At 39.8% G+C, this 22247-nt stretch overlaps 1 protein-coding gene across 6 annotated transcripts in view; it reads left to right on the forward strand.

Annotated features, from left to right (window-relative positions):
- GALNT11 (polypeptide N-acetylgalactosaminyltransferase 11) overlaps positions 1-22247 on the forward strand; it is a 49827-nt gene that overhangs the window by 21614 nt on the left and 5966 nt on the right. For 5 of the 6 annotated variants that reach the window (XM_061348968.1, XM_061348988.1, XM_061348959.1 and 2 more), the window contains exons 4-10: positions 282-448; positions 5096-5221; positions 6883-7132; positions 10149-10266; positions 11666-11818; positions 14184-14402; positions 16978-17082. In XM_061348968.1, the coding sequence (XP_061204952.1) occupies positions 282-448; positions 5096-5221; positions 6883-7132; positions 10149-10266; positions 11666-11818; positions 14184-14402; positions 16978-17082 (1138 nt within the window). Of the gene's footprint in view, positions 1-281; positions 449-5095; positions 5222-6882; positions 7133-10148; positions 10267-11665; positions 11819-14183; positions 14403-16977; positions 17083-17651; positions 18226-22247 lie in introns of those variants that run through there. The other variant, XM_061349002.1, reaches the window with a different exon arrangement.

The following is a 22247-nucleotide window of genomic DNA, read 5'->3' on the forward strand; positions in this document are numbered from 1 at the left end:
TGTGTCTTGAGGATCTGTGGTTTTTACTTATACTTCAATCTGTGATATCCTCTGTTTTCTAACAACTAGCAGTGTTGATTATAAATCTGTGTTATGTGGAGGATAACTTACTGTGCTGAGCCCTACTATACGTGTTACACACCTGAGCTCTTTATATTCATGTTAGGGATTTTCCCTATACGTTTAATGTTTGCTTGTTATTTATGAAGTTTCAATAGAGACCTAGCTCTATGGAAATCTCACTAAAAATAAAGTGATAACTACTGTATCTCTGTTTGCAGATGTAGAGAGAAGTCCTACCCTGCTGATCTGCCGTCTGCCAGTGTTATCATCTGTTTCTACAATGAAGCGCTTTCTGCCCTGCTTCGCACGGTGCATAGTGTTCTGGACCGCACTCCTGCACATCTCCTTCATGAAATTATTTTGGTGGATGACAACAGCGAATTGGGTAAGAGAACCTGTTAGTAATATTTTTGCTTGGTGATTAAACTTCACCTTCTTATCTCTTCTGTGCTTTACTGACTTGGCAAAACAAAAGTGTAGGAGCTGTGATGCAAAACCAATTTGTACTGCGTACCATCTCCAAAACGTGCCACCTGGTAGAGATGCATGATGTTCTGAGAAGCCCAAGATGACATCCCCATTCACAGCTGCGCCATCTTACTGATGAGCTTTGTTTCATACAGAATTTAATGTTCAGACGCTGGTTTTGAAGCTAATAATGAGCAGAATGTATTTGCAGAGGGGGTGATTCAAAGCCAGGTTGGATGGGGCTTTGAGCAACCTGGTCTAGTGGAAGGTGTCCCTGCCCGTGGCAGGGAGGTAGGAACTAGATGATCTTTAAGGTCCCTTCCAACACAAGCTGTTCTATGATTAAGCAGTTGTTATAGTTTAGCTGTTTAACAGTACCTTGATTAGGCTGCTCTGCTGCTTAGAAGGTATTACACTGATCTTTCCGTAAGCTTTGTGGGCCAGTACTAACCTGTGAATGCATCTGAAAGGAATTAAATGCACGTAGTCCCAGCAGCGGTCTTGCAAGTAAGTTGATACAGCGCTATGGAAACAGCGCATCGTTTTTTTTGTACTTGCTCAGCATTTGGCCTGGTGGGGTGGTTGTGTTGGAGCTCAGCCTTTGCAGGGAGGGCTATGCATGGCTCTCGCACAGCCTCTTGTGGCCACCGTAGGAGTAGCTGTCCCTCGGTTTCTGTGGAGCAGGCGCTGCTCCCTCATTCTGGGAGGGGCCCTGGAGGGGTAGGCTTTGCAAATTGCTTTACTGTTAATGAAAGATTGACGCTTCAGCATTTTTCTCTCGGATGATGGACAAGGTAAAGACAGACACGTAATTCAGGCGTTTTGGCCCTTCAAAAACTAAATTCCTGTTGAGGAATGTGTTAGTGTAGCAGTACTTGCCAGCAGGACTATGCAGGTCCCCTGCTTGCATTTGTACAAATCCACAACTCTGCATTTAAAAAATTATTTATATATGTTAAAATGATATTTAATATATATAATTAGCTCCCTTGGTCTCATTGTTTGATTTCTGGGGTAAGGTCTCACTTGCTGTAAGAGACCGATTAGATGTGTATAATGTGGAATGAAATTCTCTTGTTATGCACCTAGTTTATTTCTCTAAGGTCAGATCAAATATAAAGATACAGGACAGAACATAGATCAAACACTGGCCCTTTTGATAAGGATGTGTAACATTTAAAAGCTTGTTTTGTTGGTTTTTGTTTTGGAAGCAGTATGCATTCTTTGCCACAGTCTCTTGGGCTATTTGTTGTTTCAAAGTTTCATAACCTTCTTATTCAGAAGTAAGCTTACTTCAAAACTCAGTCTTTAGAATGCATTTGGTTAATGCCTGTGATTAGCCAGTAATACCATCACTCTAATGGTCTGTTGCTAATTTGAAGACCAAATTAGCTTCAGAATATTCAAGTAGCTACTTTTGCATTTCTGACTACTAATGAATGTGTTTTGAAGCCAAAGATGGGAGGAGATACTGTTTATACAGAGAATTACTGCTCTTGATGATGATAATGGTAATGATGATGATGACACTACTGATGTGTGCACTGCTGCTTAATTTTAGTGGAGGGAATTTTACAGCATAAGAAAGGCAAAGCTGGTTTAGTGACTGAGGAAATGGACAAAGACTTTGGCTATGCCATGGCTCTTGTGAGCTTGGGGAAATTATTTCTCTATGCCTCTTTCATTTTATTTTCAATTCAGTTTTCCTATGTTACATACTTCCTGAAGTGCCAGCTTAGATGAAATTCTGTTTCTTTAGCTTTAAATGTAGGAGCTCTGCTACATGACAGTGCTGTTGTGCAAAGCTCGGCTCTTTGCACCTAGTTTTGCCTCAAAAAGCCTCTTGCACTCAATCATCAACAGTCTTACTAGCTAAGCAAGCATTTCCATAGTTCACCTCAGCCCACTGTTACATTTTTCTTTTCTGCAAGGCACTGCATCCAGTTTCTCTCTGATAGGGGCTCTACCCATCCTAGGTCTCATTTGTTTGGAGGAGCTTTTGTTACATAGATATGGACCAAGATACAGCTAAAGTAAGTTTTGGAGACTGGCTAAAAAGGAGCAGTTCTCTCCTTGGAGCAAGATTTTTCAGGCAGTCTGTATTGCAGCAGTTGTTTAGATTATGTCAGAAGAAATCAGTCTTACCAGTTGACACGAATCGCACAGAGCCCCATCAACAACAAAAACCCCAAGAGGTGTCTGAGGCTAAACCGCCTGTTGAGAATGATCCATGATATATTCAGTCCTGGGGCACAGTTTCCAGCAGAATGCTAGCATGTCCAGGTCAAAATAGTACTCTGAGAGCACGTTAGCCATTAGGTACTACTGGCTGTTACATTCTCCTGCTCAAGCCCATGTTGTGGGCCTGGTTTAGCTAACAGTATGCATTCCCTTTCTGCTGTTTTTAGAAGTCTGCCCATGCAAAACTATTTCTTCTTGTATTTTATGTCCTTTCATGCAGCCTTATCTGCACTAAATGCTGAGCTTGGTAATTGGCCTCTTCTACTTTGTGCTAGCCCTTTGTTTTGTGCAGTGTACACTGTTCTTCCCTTGCTGTGATATATTGGATGAAGAATGATTCAAACACTAGTTTTAGGTTTGCAGATCCTTCTGTCCTGCTTATTTGGATATCTTCTCTGGGTAGCATCCCAGAGATGACATTACTTCAGCAACTTTTTAGGAGACTCTCTAAAAAAAGAGATCTATTGTCTCTAGCGTATAATGTCACGTCGAGCACCGGAGGACAGAATTCCTATGACCCAGATGAATCCTGTCTACATCCCTCCATAAACTTTTCTTTGTCCTAGAATATTCCCTAGCATTGTACTTGCTGTTTGGTACCTTCTTATTCTTTATCCATGATTCCACAGAGCAGAGGTTGAGATCTTAACATTTGGAGTTTCTTCTGGAAGCTCTTTTTCAGTTTTCCTTCCTGAAAGCTCTTGTAGCTCCTGAAGGTTACAGCTCTAGCTTCCACATATATTCCTTTCACATCTAATCTTGTTAACAGAAACTTTAATGTTAGAACTGACATTCATTAGAATAATGTTTATTCCCGCATAGCCTCTGCTGAATGTCTGTCTGCCTCTCTATACCAAGGTTCTCTAGGAAGTCTCAGCTGGCTTTTTGTTTTTCTTCCTCATTTTATATTCCCCTTTATTTCTCCATAAGCTCATTAACTTGTGTTTTTCCATTACTTCAGCCTTCATGTGTGTTCATGTTCTCTTCAGTGGTCCTGCTTTAATGTTAGAAACCACTGTCCTTGGGTGAAGGAAGTATTGTTACTCTTAAAATTGCCCTTGATGTTAGTTAAGTTACGGTAGTGCCTATAGACTTCAGTGAACTTTGCTCTCCTTCAAAAGCACCTGCTTGCCAGCAGTGTTTTTGATCCTTTTGGATCTTAGAAAAGCAGCCACCTGTGAGTGAGCTGTACTTTGTATCTGCTATTGTATCAGCTAAGCAGGTACAGGTAATGAAAGGCGTCTTTGTGCTGCTTTAAAGGTGTTAGTGTTTATTTTCACGCATAGAATGTAGTCATTTAAATCACTTGCCTGTGTGAAAGGGCTTTCATTACCTCTTCTGTAAATGAATGTCACCATGAGAAGAATTTGGAAATGCTATTTCTTTGTACAATGTCTTTTATTTTAGTAGCAGTAATTTCTTTTAGCATAAAGTCTGGTAGTTCCAGTTAACTTCAATCGTGCTGTACTAAAGGCTTTGCAAACAGAACAAAAGAAAATAACAATCCAGTCTGTATTCAGGAAGCCAGGGCCAAGTGTAAAACCCAAGACAGTGGCAGCACATAGTTAGTTGGGAAAACATAAGGAACCGCATATCGGCAGGAATGCACCCCATAGAAGGTCCCGTCCAACGGTATGTCACCCTCTTCAGTCCAGGGTACGTACCTGCTCTGTTGACGCAGAAGTCACGGACAACGCAGAGACGATCAATGTGATCAAGCGATTGCCATTTATTACAAAGCCTTAACCCCTTACATACTATTTCTTACATACACTTACAGTGATTTGGCATATTATAACTGGATACATGTCTTAAAGACCGTTAGTGACTAACATATAATTGGTTAAGCACAGGTGTGAGAACTTGACCTTGAAAGCTTGCCAGCAGTCCACAGTTTTCATTAACTCAGTGACTTCCAGCTGCTTCTTACCTTGCTTGTTTAGGCTTCCTCAGGCCTCTCACGGCCTTGCTGTGTCTTTCAGGATTTATGTACCAATTATGCATTCTCCTGTGAGAACACTGTCTCCACACTGCTTTGTCCATGTTTCCACAATACAGCAGGAAAAAATAAAACAGTTAATAGAAAAATGTGTGAATAAAAACACACACACACAAAAAACCCCAAAAGCCACAAGAATTGGAGGGCAGGTGTGGGATGTGGGGTGACTGACTGTCCTTTTGGTACTCTTGGTTTTAAGCTGTGCTGTATTGTGGTAGCTTTTTGATGAAGTTTTTGGCCCTTTGAGTAGAGCACTTTAGGACTTTAAAAAAAAGCTTTCACAATTTTCACCCTGTTGTTGAACTTCTGTTTTCTTTTTCTCAGCTGACTTGAAGAAAGACTTGGATGAATATGTTAGAACTCAGCTTCCAGAAACCACAAAACTGGTAAGAAATGAGAAGCGGGAAGGTTTGATTAGAGGAAGGATGGTCGGAGCCTCTCATGCCACAGGTATGCTTCCTTGTTTCTCTTTTTCTTGCATACTTTGACCATAGGTTAATTGGGTAACTTCTCTTTATGTAATGCAGCTTTTCCAGATGTTGAACATTTGACCTGTGATTGCTTTAGCCCACTGTAGGGGCTCTGCATGGCACGCTACACAACTTAGCTCAGGGGAAGAAAGATTTGGGTCAGTGAAATAATAAAACAAAACCAATATTTGATAAAACTTGTAGTAAGGCAATGTAGAATTTTCCCTATTCCTGCCCTGAAGGAATGTTGTATTGGGAACATCTCCATCTGCAGTAGATAATGTGATCACAGATTATTTTCTGCATGTTTCATGTGAAAACTGGTGCTCTAAAATGGCAATATGCTTTGCTATTAAGATACACTAATCTGGTTTCTAATTTGCCAGTCTAACTAATGTTTCTCATACAAGCTTTCCTTGTGTTGCAGCAAGTGTTAGTTGGGATAAACAGTATTTGGTGCTTTATGTACACTGTATGCCTTTTACTATAATACGCTTCCAGTTAAATTCTTTGGTGTCTGAGAAAGTGTGTGCTAGTTTCTCATATAATTTTGAGTGTCAGATAAATCTCTTAATTGGTGTTTCCTCATTAGCATTGTAATGGCATAATCCAGAGAGAAAATCGTGCTTGCATTTTCCAGGCTGTGCTGGATTAATTTGAGTACAATTTTAATTTATTTTATTGCTCTTCTAAACTGCTGGTGTGTTTCAGGATTGCTTCCTTTAAAGCTCTTTCCTGTCTCTTCCATGTTATCCTAGTGTTACATACTTTTTATGTTGAGTCATAAAAGTTCAGATGACTTTTTAGACCAATTGACCATGAAGGTGGATCAAACTGTCCTCTCTGACAGTGGTGGATAATTCCCATGTAAACTGATGGGAAGTGTTGCTTGGTCTAATAATACTGGTGAATTTGGCTATGCCCATTTAGGGCATTCACTCTCCTTTTAATCCACAGTCATTCTAGAGCTAATGAGATGAGGAGATACTCTGTTACTTTATGTTCAGGAATGTTGTGGCCTATGTCATGAATGATTAATTCATGAAAAATCATGAAAGATTAATTCATCAGAATGACTTGACTTAAAATACACAGATCTTAGCTGTGGCAGTAACTGGATGGGTGCTGAAGTGTGATATGAAGTGAGCCCAAGGCAAAGTACATTTAGTGGACAAAACAGTCTTGTCATGGAGTTTGTGCATCCAGCCCCATATGTGTCATCCTTGGCTATCTCTGTAGTCTAAGTCAGGCATAGGAGGTGCTCTGCATTAGCACAAATGCACTTCCTGGCTCTTAGAGTGCTGGTCTGATGATGATTCATTTAAAGTACAGTAGCTCTGCAGAATCTTTGCAGAAAATTTTATAACTATAAAACCCTGTCAAAGAAATACAAATAATGGTCCACTAGAGCATTTCATAGTTAAATGTGAATAGTCAGGATCTATCTTCTGCCTTTGTGACCGTACCAGTCACTGTGGAGTCCCTGGTTTCTCAATGCTTTCCAGGTGCAGATGGTCTTTCCCCTCTGTTACACTGGCTGCTGAGGATGCTGCCAATACTCTGCTGTCAATACAACTACATATGTGTTTGTGTGTTTCATGTTACCATGGATCTTTGTTTTGTGTGCTTTGGCCTCTGTAGGGAAAGTGCTGGTATTCCTGGACAGTCACTGTGAGGTGAATGAGATGTGGTTGCAACCTCTGCTGGCTCCCATCAGAGAAGATCGCAGGACTGTGGTGTGCCCTGTGATTGACATAATCAGCGCTGACACACTTACCTACAGCTCTTCCCCAGTTGTGCGTGGAGGATTTAACTGGGGCCTGCACTTTAAGTGGGATCTTGTTCCTTTGTCAGAACTGGAAGGACCTGAGGGAGCCACTGCTCCAATCAAGTAAGGTTCCTCCCATGTGGGGGAAGCTCTGTGTAACATACGGAGAACTTGTTAATCATTACGGAGCGTTATCTGGGTGTGCAGTTTTAGAACCAGATACTTAACCTGTCAGGTATCTGACGTGTTTATTTTACTTTGAAATAGTTTTGGTTACTATTACATATTTCAGTTTAATTTTTCACATTTAATCACAGATCAGATATATCTGTCTTCTTAAGTCAAGAAAGTATACTTTTAGAGAAAGCTTATACAACAGCAACTTTTGCTAAGACAAAAGTCATAAGGAGCTAATGCTATTCTGTATTAAATCTGTCCAATAATTTAACTTTTGAGCTCTGCACTGATGTTTTTTTCCAGTCTGTTGATGTTTGGCTTAATGATGGTTTTGATAACTGTCTTTGTGCTAGTAATAGCCTGCATCCCACTAATACAGGCTCCATAATTTCTGTGGTTAAATGCTAAAAAATTGATAGAATAGGAAAAAATATTTTTGTGGGGGAGAGAACATAGAGCATATGGTAATTTTTTTATGTAAAAATATTCTTTTTCTTCAGATTTCATGTATATTTTTCACCAAACAGCAATTATTTTGTCATAAAGCTGTCTAAATGAACACACATGGATGTGAAAACCATTTAAAAACGTCGCCGCGGGAGTCACGGACAATGCAGGAACGATCAGTGTGATCAGTGAATGCCAATTTATTGCAAAGCTTTAACTCCTTATATACCATTTCTTACAGACACTTACAGTGATTTGTCATATTATGATTGGATATATGTCTTGAAGACCCTTAGTGACTAGCATATAATTGGTTAAGCACAGGTGTGAGAACTTGACCTCAAAAGCTTGCCAACAGTCCACAGTTCTCATTAACTCCATGAATTCCAGCTTCTTCTTATCTTACTTGCTTAAGCTTCCTCGGGCCTCTCACAGCCTTGCTGTATCTTTGAGGATTATTCAGAGTTCATGTACCAATTATCCATTCTCCCGTGTCTCCACATAAAAATACGATTTGTCTCTTTGCATGATGTGGCAAATGCCTAAAACTGCCTGTTGGAAGCCTGTGCATGTTGGTTTTGCCATCTTTTGCGAGTCATTCTGAAACAAAAAGCTTGTAAAAGCTTAACACTGGAACTTGAAAGTTTCCTTCCTTCATCTTTTAACCACTGCTGACTGTCTCGCCTGTACTGAGCTGGCAGTATCTGGTTCCTGGTGGACACGTAGCTGTTACAAAATGATGTCAATAGACACCTTTTCTTTTTTTTTTTTTAGTAGCAGACACATGGTTCAAGACTTGAGAATGGAAGCTGTCCCAGTGCAAATCCCTTCACAAAAAGGGCCAGTGCTGGCAGAGCAATGCAAGAAGCTGTTTGTGCTTTTTCTAGTGGCAGGAATCTATCTCAGTACAGAATTCACAGAATAGGTTTGTCAGGTGGAAGAACTTTTTACAAACTGACTCCTTGCAGATAATGTGGTGCTTCTGTAAAATTTGCAAAGTGAATCAGAATTGGGCAGTCTCATCTCTTTCATTCTCTTTTCTTGGACTGTAAATGAAGAGCATTTCAGCTCCAGCACAAGGTTCTGTGCTGTTGTCTGACAACTCTGCGGTTAGTCTTTCCACGTCTACCCTTTCTACATCTACCCATCAACAGATTTGGTCTGAGAAGCCAGGAAACTTCTTGAGTTACTTAGCAGTTTGACTGGCTTGTTTGGAAAGTGTCACTGTGGCAGTTTCTGAAGCAGAAAGGGTAAGAACAGACCAGGAAAATCTGGATGGGGAACCAGCATGTAAAGTCTTAAAATCCTTATTCTGTTAAGAACTGTTCTCACATCTAATCTGGTCTATTGCTGAAGGTTAGTTTCTGCTTGTGTTCAACACTGTTGCATTCCTTCAACTCACTTTTAGGACAAACTCCCATGAAAAGGCAGAGAATTTTATAGTTAGAGAGTCTAACAATTTTGAAAGATTACTTTTCTTTGAGTACAGAACTAACTTTTCCAACTTAGAGGTCTCTGCCTGCTTTGAAAAAGAATCTAGATTGCTATTTAATCTTTGCAAATGGCTTTCCATCGAATGGAAAGTCTTACATTTTAAAGACCTTCATAATGAAATATTTTGGTGTCAGGGATGAAAAACTTGAGAGCAGCCGTTCAACACAGGATTTAAAGTGACAGGATCTGTAGAAGAAACTTGTTGAGCACAAGCAAGGATTTTATTAATGAGGATGAGAAAAAACCTGTTTCCCATCCATTGTATGTTCTAACTGTAGTATCTTTATGCAGTGTTTGTACTCGTTTTCTTCCCCCCCTTCTAGAGCATCTGCTTATAACTTAGTGGCACAGTAGCAATTCAACCTAGAGACTATACAGTGGTGGCCTTATACAGATTTTTACGAAGTAGAGCACCATTCTAGTAACACACAGGCAAGGTGAAAAACTGGGAAATGCAAATATGCAAACTGTAAAGAGCTTTCTGATAAACTGATGGTTGCATCAACACTGAAACAGTGCTGCTCCTGGGGTTTAGATTCTATATGAGACAGAGTAAGATTTCTTCTAGCATCCTCCTGGCTTGTGTAATTCAGAATTGAACCTTGTTTCTTGCTCTCAGTTTCACCATAGGAAACTTGCTGGACTCCAAACTTGTACAAATTCTTGCTTTTTTAGGTGGTTTATTTGTTTGTTTTGATTGGCTTTTTTAGCAGAGACACAGCCACTTTGTTCCTCATTCCCTGTCCTATACCTTTTCCTCACATTTACTATACAAAGAAATATCGTTGATAGGCATTGGAATAATGAAAGATCCCAAATACCATTTACAGATCTGCTTTTGAATTTTTTTTTTTTTGAGACTAGAAGTGTGATCTGATGATTTCTAGTGTCTTCAAGATTTAAGTTGTATTATATAGGTGTAAATTTAAGCTTTAGGACTATCAGGTTCAGCTGAATGACTTCTGTTTTGGTTTTGTTTTTCTCTAAAAGAAAATGAACTTTTTTCAATGTTCCTTTTCAGGTCGCCTACTATGGCTGGAGGCCTGTTTGCCATGGATCGTGAGTACTTTAATGAACTTGGGCAGTATGACAGTGGCATGGACATCTGGGGAGGAGAAAATCTGGAAATATCTTTCCGGGTAATCTACCTTTTATGTGCTTTGGAGTGTGAAACTTGGTGTCTGGCTGCTTCTCTTCCCTATGTGCAGCTTCTCTTTCCTATGTACTGTTTCTTTAGCACTGGAATAGCAATTTGCGCACAGAAATTGGCACTTCTCTTCCCAGGAAGGATACCTTTCAGAACATCATAACTGCTTTAACAATAATCTTCAAGTTAAGCTTTAATGGGAGGATTAAAGAGAATTTTGAGCTCTGTAGTTAAATGTTTGTAGGTTTTCCTGTGTTTGGTGGAGCATTTCATAATACCTATAGAGAGTCATGAGAATAGAATAATCATGCAAATTTCTTAAAGGAGTTCATAAGCAATGTCTAATAAATTTTATGTCAGTTAAAAAGACATGTGGCTCACAGCAGCATTGAAAATAAGTAAGCTTATTATCTTTCCTTAGTCATGTATAGGACTTTTCAGATACTTCAGCCTCCTTTTTGGCAGCCTGGAAATGTAAATTTTTTTTGTAACCAAATTAAAGGTCCTGCAGAGGAGTCAGCTTGGTTGGAAAAATAGTGAAAGTCGCAATCAGGAGATTTGAAAATGACACTTCATTGGGCTTCCTGTTCTTTATCTCACCTTTCCTGTCACTCCACTGAAAGAAAAACAACTTTTTGTGCTCATTGCCATGTTTACCTTTTCAGTTTTTATTCATGGATTCATCAACAGGTTTGACAAGAGTGTCTCAAAACTATATGCTAGCATAACAGTTATGAAAAGGGATTAAAGGGTGAAGATAACATTAAAACAAACAAACCAAAAACAACCCCCAAAACTTTAGGGGAATTTGTCAAACTGGGTCATCAGAGAAATCAAGATTAGAGTTTAAACATAAGGACTGGCATTTCATAAGTTTATGTGACTGAATAAATAAAGTCTTTGAAGTTTTATAAAACATAACTATTAGATCTCTGAGTAGAAGTGCATGGGGTGCAAGGAAATCACTGTTACTGTGTAATGCAGTTTTAATAGAAAGGCTTTGAGAAGTATTTGGAGAGCTTTGTAACATCTGGAAGCCCTTGTCTCCCTGGGGGGAGAGTTGTAAAGAAGTTTAGTCTTTATCTAGGAGGAGTTTTAAAAGTGACTTGCTAATGTAAGAAGATGCTTCTGACAGTGGGGAGCATGTTAGCCCAACAAAAGGCCAATGACGATTATTTGCTGGAAGCTGAAGTTTAAAAAGAGATTTAAAAAAATAAAAGGAAGTAGAGTGTAAATGATATCTAGATCTGGGGTGCAGTGTTAGAAAGCATGACATGTAGGACCTAATCCCATCATAATGTATAAGCCTACCTAAGTATGAAGAAGGGGAGGAGGTAGTGAGCCTTGTCAGTATGCGTATAATGAGGTATGTTCTGCTTTTATGTGGGCAGATCTGGATGTGTGGTGGTAGACTTCTGATCATCCCCTGCTCCAGGGTTGGACACATTTTCCGGAAAAGGCGTCCCTATGGCTCACCAGGGGGACAGGACACTATGGCTCATAACTCCCTGCGGCTAGCACATGTGTGGATGGATGAATATAAGGTAAGAGACAATTTTAGGTGTCCTGGTTTCAGCTGGGATAGAGTTAACTTTCTTCCTAGCGGTTGGTGCAGAGCTGTGTTTCAGCTTTAATCTGAGGACAATGCTGATAACACACCAATGTTTTAGTTGTTGCTCAGTAGTGGTTACCCTGATCAAGGACTGTTCAGTCTCTCGTGCTCTGCCAGTGAGGGGGGGCCCAAGAAGCTGGGAGGAAGCAGAGAACAGGACACCTGACCCAAACTAGCCAAAGGGGTATTCCATACCACAGCACATCATGCCCAGTATATAAACTGGGGGGAGTGGGTGAGCAGCTGTGTGGTGTTTGATTGGGGTTAAACCACAACACTAGGTCATGAAATAAGGTTATTAACTGGCTTTTTTTTCAAATGACTCTATCATCATAGTGAGATTTGTTAGCACCTCTAACGGGGTCTTCCTTCTATAGTCTGATTTCCTAATGTTAATTTTTCCCTGAATTCCTAAATTCTGTGGGGTTCTTGTTTGGCTTTTGAGTGCTCAAGTCTCTTCCCTGCTACTTCTACTGTGCCTTTTTAATGAAGTGAGTTCTTGTAAGCTCTGCATTGCTCTGCGTCCACATCAGTATTATGTGGGAGCCATATACTGCTATATGCCTTCAGGTAGTTTCCATGTTGGTGAGACAGAGATTTTGTTGGTTGGCTATATGCTTTCTGTTTTAATTTGAAGTTTGATTCTTAGACTGGCTTGCCCTCAAAGATCAATCAGGACTGACTTCTGGATTCAAGGGCTAGTGTATTCCTTCTTTGTCTTCAGATCTTGGTACTGATCTTGAATGTAGGTCAGATTTTTGTGAAGCCCTCATCTGTGATGCTTGAGGATGTATTGCCATGTGAGACCACAGGATTTGCCATGTAGCTCTTCCTGTGCTCCCTCAATTTCTATACAAGACATATTTTGTAAACTTTCTATTCTTTAGAGGTTTATGTTTCAAACCCTGTCATTTATCTTGATGTTGAGTCAGTTTGAGCAGCCTATTAAGGGTCGTTAATTCTTATCTCCATTCTCCATCTCCATAATGTATTGGTAGATCTATCACTTCTTCTTTTATTGGTGTCTGGGCTCAGTTGTCTTGTGATTAATGATGGCTTTCTCTGAAGCTTGGAATTGATTCTTTGTTATAATTTCCAGCTAACGCTGCTTTGTCCAGCAAGGACTGAAACTGCTGATTCTAGCAGTCTCTTATCACAGATTTATGTCCTGAACGTTTCCAGCTGCTTCTTATCTAATTCTCTGGCAGTTGCCAGATACTGTCATTATGACAGATTTATGTATGCAAGGCAAGCCTGGAAATATTTCTGTTTTTATAAGTGTAAATGCAGCATTTAGGGCCAGTTTAGTTTACTGAAGTGATTGTATGATGAATAGTACAAAAGTAATACTTACATGACTTGTTTTGCAGCAGAGCAAAAGTCAGTATTTAATAAATAGAATTGCATAATAGAAGGGAAGCAGCAACATTTTCATAAGTGTCAAAAGCTAAATGTAAAATGAGTAAGTTCAGGTATACAGTGGAGATAAATAATGCAGGAAAGGTAGGATACTGACATTTGAACTTTAACCAGGAAAGAGGCAATGGGAATATCAGAGCTACTTTTTGAAGCAGGCCAGTTTGATAATGAAGTCCAGTCTATCTCCAAAATTCCTCAGAGTTGCCCAACAGTCCAATGTAATTAATGCTTCTCCTTTCTCTCTTACTAAAATAGCAGTGATGCTTCAAGCACATCCAGATGCTCAAAGGTCTTGATAAGGACAGATGTGTAATTCATCTTGAGATGATGCTGTGTGTCTTCTGAATATCAGAGATAGCAGTAGGTAATTGAAAACTGCCAGAACCACATTGTGCTAAGTAAATTCCAGATGTCTACTAGAGATTAATCCAACAAAATGTTACGGCTCAGTGCCTTGAAAACTGATTTCCAAGTAATATCTAGTAAAAGAGTTCATGTGCAAGAAATGTCTTCTGTCACCTCTGTAAATCTAGCTGGAAGTAAAGGGTATTTTCTTCTAGTTTTGGCGATACTATTCACTCCACATTGTGCATTCATGAATTGGTGTTTGTCTCCATTGTTTCTTTATTAGAGTTGAACAGTACATAATACTGAGCTGGAATCTTAATCAGTCCTTGTCTAAATAGGTACAATTGTAAGTATAATCATAAATTAGGACATGAAAAAATTACGCTGTGGGAGCCTTTCTGAAGATGATGCAGGTGAAACACTAGCAAAACAAAATGAAACTTTGGGTGTTTTATGAACAGGAAAAGCTGGAAATCAATAATCTGAAAATTCTTCTCCCTTTGTCCCCAACCTGTTTCTCCTCAATACAGGAGCAGTATTTTGCTTTGAGACCCGAGCTAAGGATGAGGAACTATGGAAATATTACTGACCGTGTAGAATTGAGGAAAAGATTGAACTGCAAGTCATTTAAGTGGTACTTAGATAACATCTATCCTGAGATGCAAGTATCTGGACCCAATGCCAAAGCTCCGCAGCCAGTATTTATTAATAGAGCACAGAAACGACCGAAGATAATCCAGCGTGGAAGGGTAAGAGAAATTTTCTTAAAAACACAGAATTCTGTTTGTTTTTTTTTTTCTTTATTATTCTGAGATTCTTTCTGAAAGATTTGCTCAAATACAAGAAAAAAGTTTGTTTCCATAGAGCATGGACTTCTAGTTCTGCAATAATCTCTCTTGAAAAATAACAGGATTTGTGCCTTTATAAAAGGGCAGATGAGTTTCACTCTGATCTGTATCTGAGGTCATCTTCAGACTAAATACTCTTCAGTGAGGTTTCTTACCTCAAAGCTCTGAGTTACAAAGTTTTGATGTCTTCAGAATGCGCTTTCATGGCTGTTCGTTCTGAAGATGGATGTGGATAAAGAAATTTGGCCTCAGATATTCATGCTCTGTGATTCATGGTAAGAGTACAATGTAATTAGTTTCCAAACTCATTGCTTTTCCTGGATAATTTTCTGCAGAGATGAACATTTGCATTTGAGACTGATGATGGCATTCCTAGTCTTGACTTTTAGATAATGAGTTTTGCTCCTTTTTCCTTCAAAGTAGAGGAGATAAATTTTGATGTGTATTCATGAGGGAAATCATGATTAAATTCATTAAATTAGCGCTGACACCTATGTTTTTGGGTGTGTCTGCAGGCAAAGGCAACATGCAGTTGCATCTGTTCTCTCCAGAGCCAAATTAATCTGATACATCCTTTTTACGCTTCCCCAAAATAATGGATAACTTAAAACCCAAGACAACTTTTTCAAGGTCTTTGCTTTCAGATAGACCTTTGAATACACTATTTAATGTGTACATAGATTATGGCTAGCAGATTCCCTTCTAGCTCAGTAATTGGAAGCATTAAATAGTGGTGTAGCCCTCTCCACAAGGTAAGACAGGCTGCAGTAGCTGTTGACAGTCCTCAAAGCAGATTTAGGCTGGAGGACCTATTGACATCGTTAGATTTTTTTTGCTTGAAAGCAGGGATCTGGGAATCCACAATTCGCATAGTATTTTTGTAATAGGATCCCAGCCAAGCAGTAAAGTTATTTATTAGGGCAGATGTGTAGTTTACCTGAATAAAACTGATATAATGGGCTGATTCCCCTAGTTGTTGAATGCTGTTATTCCCTGTGGCAGACTTTTAATAGCTTTCTGCTTTCATTCAGACAGAAGTTTAACTATGGAATTGCTGACATGGGGGATGCTACTTGAGGGCTCTGAATCCCTCAACAACACTTAAAGGGAAATCTTTCTAGCATTAATTTCCCATGGTTTAATGTGGAAAAAAAGCTTTGTGTACGCTTTAAGAAGGGGGGAGAAGACACAGAAAACCAGAGTTCCTTGGCTTGGTTGTCTGGGTTTCAAAGAATTATACCCAGCATTGTATAAGAGTCAGCTTTGGCTCTGATGATTGTATAAACTATTTCCAGATGCCTACAAGGAACAGAATGATCAGCCAACGTCACCATCGCATGCCAGAGTCTTTAGGATTAGGGATGAATCACTCCAAGTCTCAGCTTATTTTCAGAAACTAATTGGGCCAGAGCTAAGTGCTTGTTTGACAGCTGTGAAGAGCTGTAATGATAAAAAACTGTGACAGATTTTAGCAGTGTTATCAAATGCTGATCATTATGGCCAATAAAAACAAGGACAGAAATCATACAAAGCTCATGTAGCTTTATGGTTTGAAAGCCTTCTGTTGAGTGAGGAATGATGAAAATGAGATCTGTCCTAGATGTCTCTGGGGTGTGAGGAAATGTTACTTAGCAGCTTTTGTATAATTTGTTTCAGATGTGTGTATGGAATAGAAGAAACATGGTGCACTTGAGGAGGTGGCTGATGTGCCCTGGGACAGTTATTTCCAGAAATAGGGTTTAGCGAGGAATGTTGTTCAGTATTTGTACTCTCAAATTTATATATCAGCATGTGGTGAAGCAGTTCTTTCTTTTCATTACTGGAAGTGTCTTTTGGTTTCTAGAAATCAGGAGAACCAGTTGAAATGCCAAGACAGCTATGTATATCTTCAAAACAAAAATGCAGCTAGCTGGTTAATCAGCCTGGTCTCGAGTTCAGCACAGCAAATTATTTTTCCCCTTTATATTCAGTTCCATATTGAAATTAATTATTTTTAATGTGACTGCCAGATCTGGGGCTCTGCTGTCTCCCACGCATACGCACACCCATTGACTGTCAAACGCACTCCTGTGCACTTTGTAGTTTGTATTGAGGTAATTCCTTCTCCTTTCTCAAAGAGGTGGTAGTGTTTCGTGAAGAGAGGCCTTAGGAGGAGACTTCTATTGAAACTAAACCATAGTAAAATGTAGCTTATACAGTACAGTTGATATTCCTCAGCTAATGAGTATTTGGTACCTGTGACTTTCATAGAGAGTGAAGAGGGGAAAGAAATTTGTCAAGAGCATGGCCAGCATGTGCTGAGCACTTGTACCGTAGAGAGAAAAATCTTTATGTAATCATGAGTTGGTTTTGGTTTTTGGGGGGGATTTTTTGTGAGCACACTAACTTGTAGGGCTTCCAAAGCATTACCATATGCTCCTTTTGGTATGTGACATTATTTGTTTACTGCATCCATCAAACTGTTCTCCCTTCATAGCTGTATCACCTTCAAACGAACAAATGCCTGGTCGCGCAGGGCCACCCAAGTCAGAAAGGAGGCCTGGTAGTGGTTCGGGAATGTGACTACAACGATCAAAACCAGGTATGAGATTCCTAATTGTACTGAATAGTGATTCACGTCTTAAAAGTTGCTAATAAGTTTTCCTGTTGACAAAATGCCTTAGTACAACATCTTACCAGCAGGCAGACTAATGTCAGAGCAAGGCTGGCCAAGGAGTATGTGGAGCTTGCTCTTCTGTACCCTAGTGAGTGTTGGATATTATAATCTCTTTATAGCATGAATCTCAGTATGTGGCTGAGACTGTCCTTAAGTGGCTTCTGACAGGATCATAATCCACTGATTAACACTTCAGAATTTGTAGAAACTCCTTCCGTCAGTTCCTCATACTGGAATTCAAGGCAGCCTTTTCCTGGCTTGCTGTTCTTTGTGTATTGTACAGCCAGTCCTCTGCTGCTGGATTGGCTGTAGCTTGGGGTGAATTAATGATTTGTTATCATCATTAAATAGAAGGAAATCTAAGGGATTTAGAAAATTCTTTGGCTTCTGGTGGATTGCTGATCTGGGGATTAATTGGGAATGGATGTAAAAATTCTAATGAGAGTTTTTGTGTTACTACATAAAGCCTTTGGTATTCCACCTCTATTCTTCAGGCAACGGGAGTTCGGGAGTTGGATAAACAGTCTCCAGGGTAGAGAGATCTTCACCTAAAGCCATAAAGACTTTTACCTAGCTAAGAACTATATTGAGAATGTTAAGATTTAGGAGCCTATGGGTCCCAGGTTTAAAAATCATATCACATCTAAAGAGAAAAGTAATCAAAGACATAAAATAAATGGAGCGTGGGATGTAATACAGCATAGCTTTACCAAAGGTGGGTTGTGCTGGACTAATTAGATACTTTATGAAATGGGCAATAGTTTTCAGGGTATGGAAAGTGCAGCAGGAGAAGCAGGATGCTTTATGGTAGTCCCAGACAAAAAGTTGTGTGCTTTATCAACTCATGGGACTTTCTGCCCTCCTATATGTGGCCTCACCAGCTGAATGTGACAGAAGGAGATGGCAATGAGGGGTGTTAGCCAGTGTCTGGGTAAGTGTGATTGGCACTAAGACACATGGTCTCCAACTGTCACTTAAGCAGGATGAAGCAATATGTCCCTGTGCTTTGCCTTTGAAATACTGAGCAATCGTTGTTATGACCAAATTATAGATCCTTGTGTTAAAGGTGGATGAATTTAAGTTAGAAGGTAATGAAAGTTTTCCATCTCTTCCATTAGCTGTAAAAAAGACAGCAAGTCTTGTGAATGTACAGACTGTGTAGATGTAATAGTAACTGATTAGCACGAGTGACTGTACATTTGCAGTGCCAAAGGTGCTGTGCTGCTTTCTGAGCCATTCAGTCTGTGAATGAGAGAGCAAAAATGACTGCCTATGGGTGATGTCCGCAGTAAGAACAGATGGGTTCTCACAGTTACTATTCCCTCCTTTACTGTTTCCCTGCCATATTTTAATAGTGAACTGCACATGGCTGGAGGAGAAAGTCTGTTGTTTTTCCTTATCAAAACCTTTTTCTGTTTTTTTTTCCTCCTGGAAACAGAAACTTCAGTTAGCCTTTTGGTATTGGGAAAGACAACTTAGTGCTCTGATTGTTGATCTTTGGCTTCTTTAGCATGACTCTAGTTTATTAGTGGTAAATTAAGCAATTAGTTCACATAAAAAAAACCTCTGGCTGTACTATCTTCTTTCACAGCAGTTTTGTTCTCCAACCAAGTATGTTATCCAACATTATGGTTTTCTGCCACTAGGCTTACTTTGTTCTCCTAATAAATCCCAAGGGTGCATTCAGCCAGCTTGCTTTCATATCCTCTTGAACAGTCTTGCTACAGTTACATGGGAACAATGTAGAGAAAGACAACACTTATTTAACAGCTTCAGTTTAGAAAAATAACAAGAAACTTTCTGAGTATTGAAGGCTTTTATCTGTTGTTTGTGGTAACACTCAACCCACTGGCATTTTCAGCTGATTTTTGCACTAGAACCATCCATTTTATGCCTTTGTCCTAATAAGAAAGCTTGTGTTGGGTCTGGTGAAATGCAAGTACCTACCTAACCCCTTCTCTTATGGCCGCTAGCATCAAGTTAAATGTATGTTGCTTAATACACAGCATGGAGAGTTACTCTGGAAGATGACAATCTGTGCTTTGTGAGCAGTATTTTTGTGACCGTTTAACGTTTTTTGCTGAGTCAGAGATGGCATTTCTGTAGAATTTTGCCTTTTCAGGAGTGTGTGGTTGTATTTTGACCTCCTGTAAGCTTTTGGCATCCTGGGGCAGCTTTCTGTGAAAAGAATTTCATGTCACTTGGGCCCGATTTCATTTGATGACAGTGAATTTCTCTGAGGTAGAGGAGTAAGTTATCACTGCTTATCTCTTTCCAAGCTGCTTTTGCTCTGGAATAGGTAACACCCTCCCTTGAAAAATGCATATTGAAGGAGCAAGGTGCAGTCTACCTGGGAAAACTGCGAAGAACTGGGAAGACAAAATGGGGCTCTCCTAAAACTCGTTGATTGCAGTTCTTTTGGTTGGAAAATAATCTTCTGCGTAATCTCTTAACTGGAAAACAACCCTTTGTGCAATATAGATGGTTCATGCATGTGGGAGCTGATGCTGAGAGGTGGGTGTATGAGGAAACCAGGCTCACAGAAGTCATGCGATTGGCCTCACAAGCAGATCTGTTTTGCCTCCAGTTAATGTTTGCTATGTTTTCTATAGCCCTCATGGCTGCTAAGAGATTTCAAATTCTCACTTCTCGACTTAAAAGAAGTAACAGCTGTTATATAACTGTGTTGCATCACCATTGTGGGTAACACTTTCAGTTGAAGTTGACTTAGATGATCATCATTAAGTAAAGTTAAAAATTACCCAAGCACATCAAACTATCCTATTTTCTAGGACTTGACATGACAGTGACGTTCAGTTTGTCTTTTTGCTATAGGAATTGGGGAATCAGTAATTAGGTAAATGGTTCTCACAAAGGTAGTGCATCTAGAAAATACTTTTTAAATGTTCATCCTTAAATTAGAATGAAAACCAGGACATTTTCTTCTGAAAAATAATATGGGGCTAATACTGGTGACTGAACACATTTAGGAATAGGTGATGAAGATTTTGTAGTTAGAAATAACACAAGTAGAGGAGGTGACATAGAATGTCTTATAGAACGAAGGTCAGTGCAGAGACATCTAACATAACTCAAGAAGGAGAAAAATTGATTGTGAACTTTGCAAGCAGAAGACTAACATGGAATGAGCAGCTTTGTAGTTGGAAGAGCGGTCACGTGAAGAAATTGCCACTGTTGCCAAAGGAAACACTCTCCTGAGCTTCAGTCGTGTGTCTGACCTCTTTCTGGAAACCAAAGTAAGACTGCGCACAGCTTGGTGCGTGTGAGAAAAGCTTTGGTGTTGAAGGATGATTGAAAATACTTAAGCATATTGAAGGATCATCATGGAAGACTGAAGATGTCTGAAAAGTGGAAGTAACAAGTTGTGGTGTAGCTTCTGCCCAACGCCGCCATGCCAGGGTTAATCAGGTGGTGATTAGGAGACAAAGGTTCTGAAGCAGGCCTTGGGGTAGATACTGCTCTAAAGGAGGAGGAGGAAAAGTAGTTACTGACAGGCTTGGAAGAGAAACATTAACGAACACTGAAAAGGAAGGTTTTGGAATGAAGCACAGTGGCGAACACAGGACTAACTAGTGGGAGTGTTTGTGATCTAACAGCTAAAAAAAGATTGGGTTTGTCATGTAGCTAGTGTGTGCCTGCCTTCCCTCGATCTAAATGTTAAAGCCAAGTTCCTTGTCAGAAACATTTCTTCAAGTCCACTAAATAATGTGGGTTTTTTCAACTGTTTGTTTTCAAATACACTAGGTTGACCCTTAAACTTTACTTTCTGTGTTGTTATAACCTCTCCTCTCTACGTTCACTTCCATTCAATAATTTAACCTTTCTCTTCCTTAGCAATATATTGAGTTTTAAAAATGTGACTTGCCGTTCCCGCTGGGGATGGTACTGGAGTGTCTAAGCAAGGGCATCTGTGCTCTGGGCCTTTAAGAGGTAACTGATTTGAACAGGGGATTCCAGAAAAGCTCTGCTAACATGCTTTCAGCACTTCATAAGTATAAGAATATGTGCTTCACAGACTGTTCAAGAGTCAGTCTGGAAGGATGTGCTCACACACGCAGTTCTTCTGCAAGATCTTTCTCTTCAGACCTCTAGATCATGGCTGTTTGTTTGCTTTTCTGATACAACTCATGGCTACAGTGAGGGTGAAGACGTCCAAGTAAGTCTGCTCGTTGCTTTTCCATGAGCTACTGAAGGAAAACAATTCTTCGGTCCCTCTAACAGTTGTGAAACATCATCAACACACTAAACTGTGACACAGAAGCATGTATCTGCTTTGCAACAGCCTTCAGGAGGACATTGAGTTTTCAGGGTAGCAATGGCTTAAAATAATGATTACAGACCACCAAACTTTGTGGTTTCTGATGGTTTTCACAAGTCACTTGGTGCTTTGATGTCATCGTTATCCATAATAACAAGAGCTGAAGTATATGTAAATAGTTGGGATGATGCAGATTGCTAGGCACATCTCTTCCGCAGTGCTGAGGCAGCTTTTTTGTGCTCTTAAGCTGAATTTTTCTCTTTTAGAAACTGTCTGACAGAACAATACAGTTGTGCCAATCCAAGCAACAGATTGTAACTGATGAAAGCACTGGAATGCCTCTCCTGTCGGCATGATTCACGGCAGGGATTTTCTCTCACACAAAGGGCTGTTTCAGTAGTAGTTACTGTCTTGTATTTACTGAGAATTTTCAGTGCATTCCTCTAGTGCTAATGTAATTTGCAGACCAAATGGGGGTGTATATCCACACGGCTTTGCCAGTTGGCCAGCCGTGCCTTTTGCTGCACTCCACTGCACTCTGAATGCCAAAGGGCAGGCTGATGCTTCCTGCTTTATTTCATGTAATTTGAAATGTTTATTCTCCAGGAACAGTGAGCTTCCCTTTTCTGCCTACTACCGAGTCTTTGATTTACTGTTTTTCCCTTGGTTGGTGATAGGTTTTGTTTTAACACAGTTGTCTGTTTTGACAGTGGACTCAATTCTTTAATGGGTACCTCTGTTTTTCCAGAGGAGATGGTGATATGCACCGCCATTCTGGATGATGAGGCACCATTTGAGCCCTTTCCTCGCT

This window comes from Neopsephotus bourkii, unplaced genomic scaffold (assembly GCF_033783945.1).
Source record: "Neopsephotus bourkii isolate Nb327-2 ecotype Australia unplaced genomic scaffold, CSIRO-AGI_Nbou_v1 NB_53, whole genome shotgun sequence".
NCBI lineage: Eukaryota > Metazoa > Chordata > Aves > Psittaciformes > Psittacidae > Neopsephotus > Neopsephotus bourkii.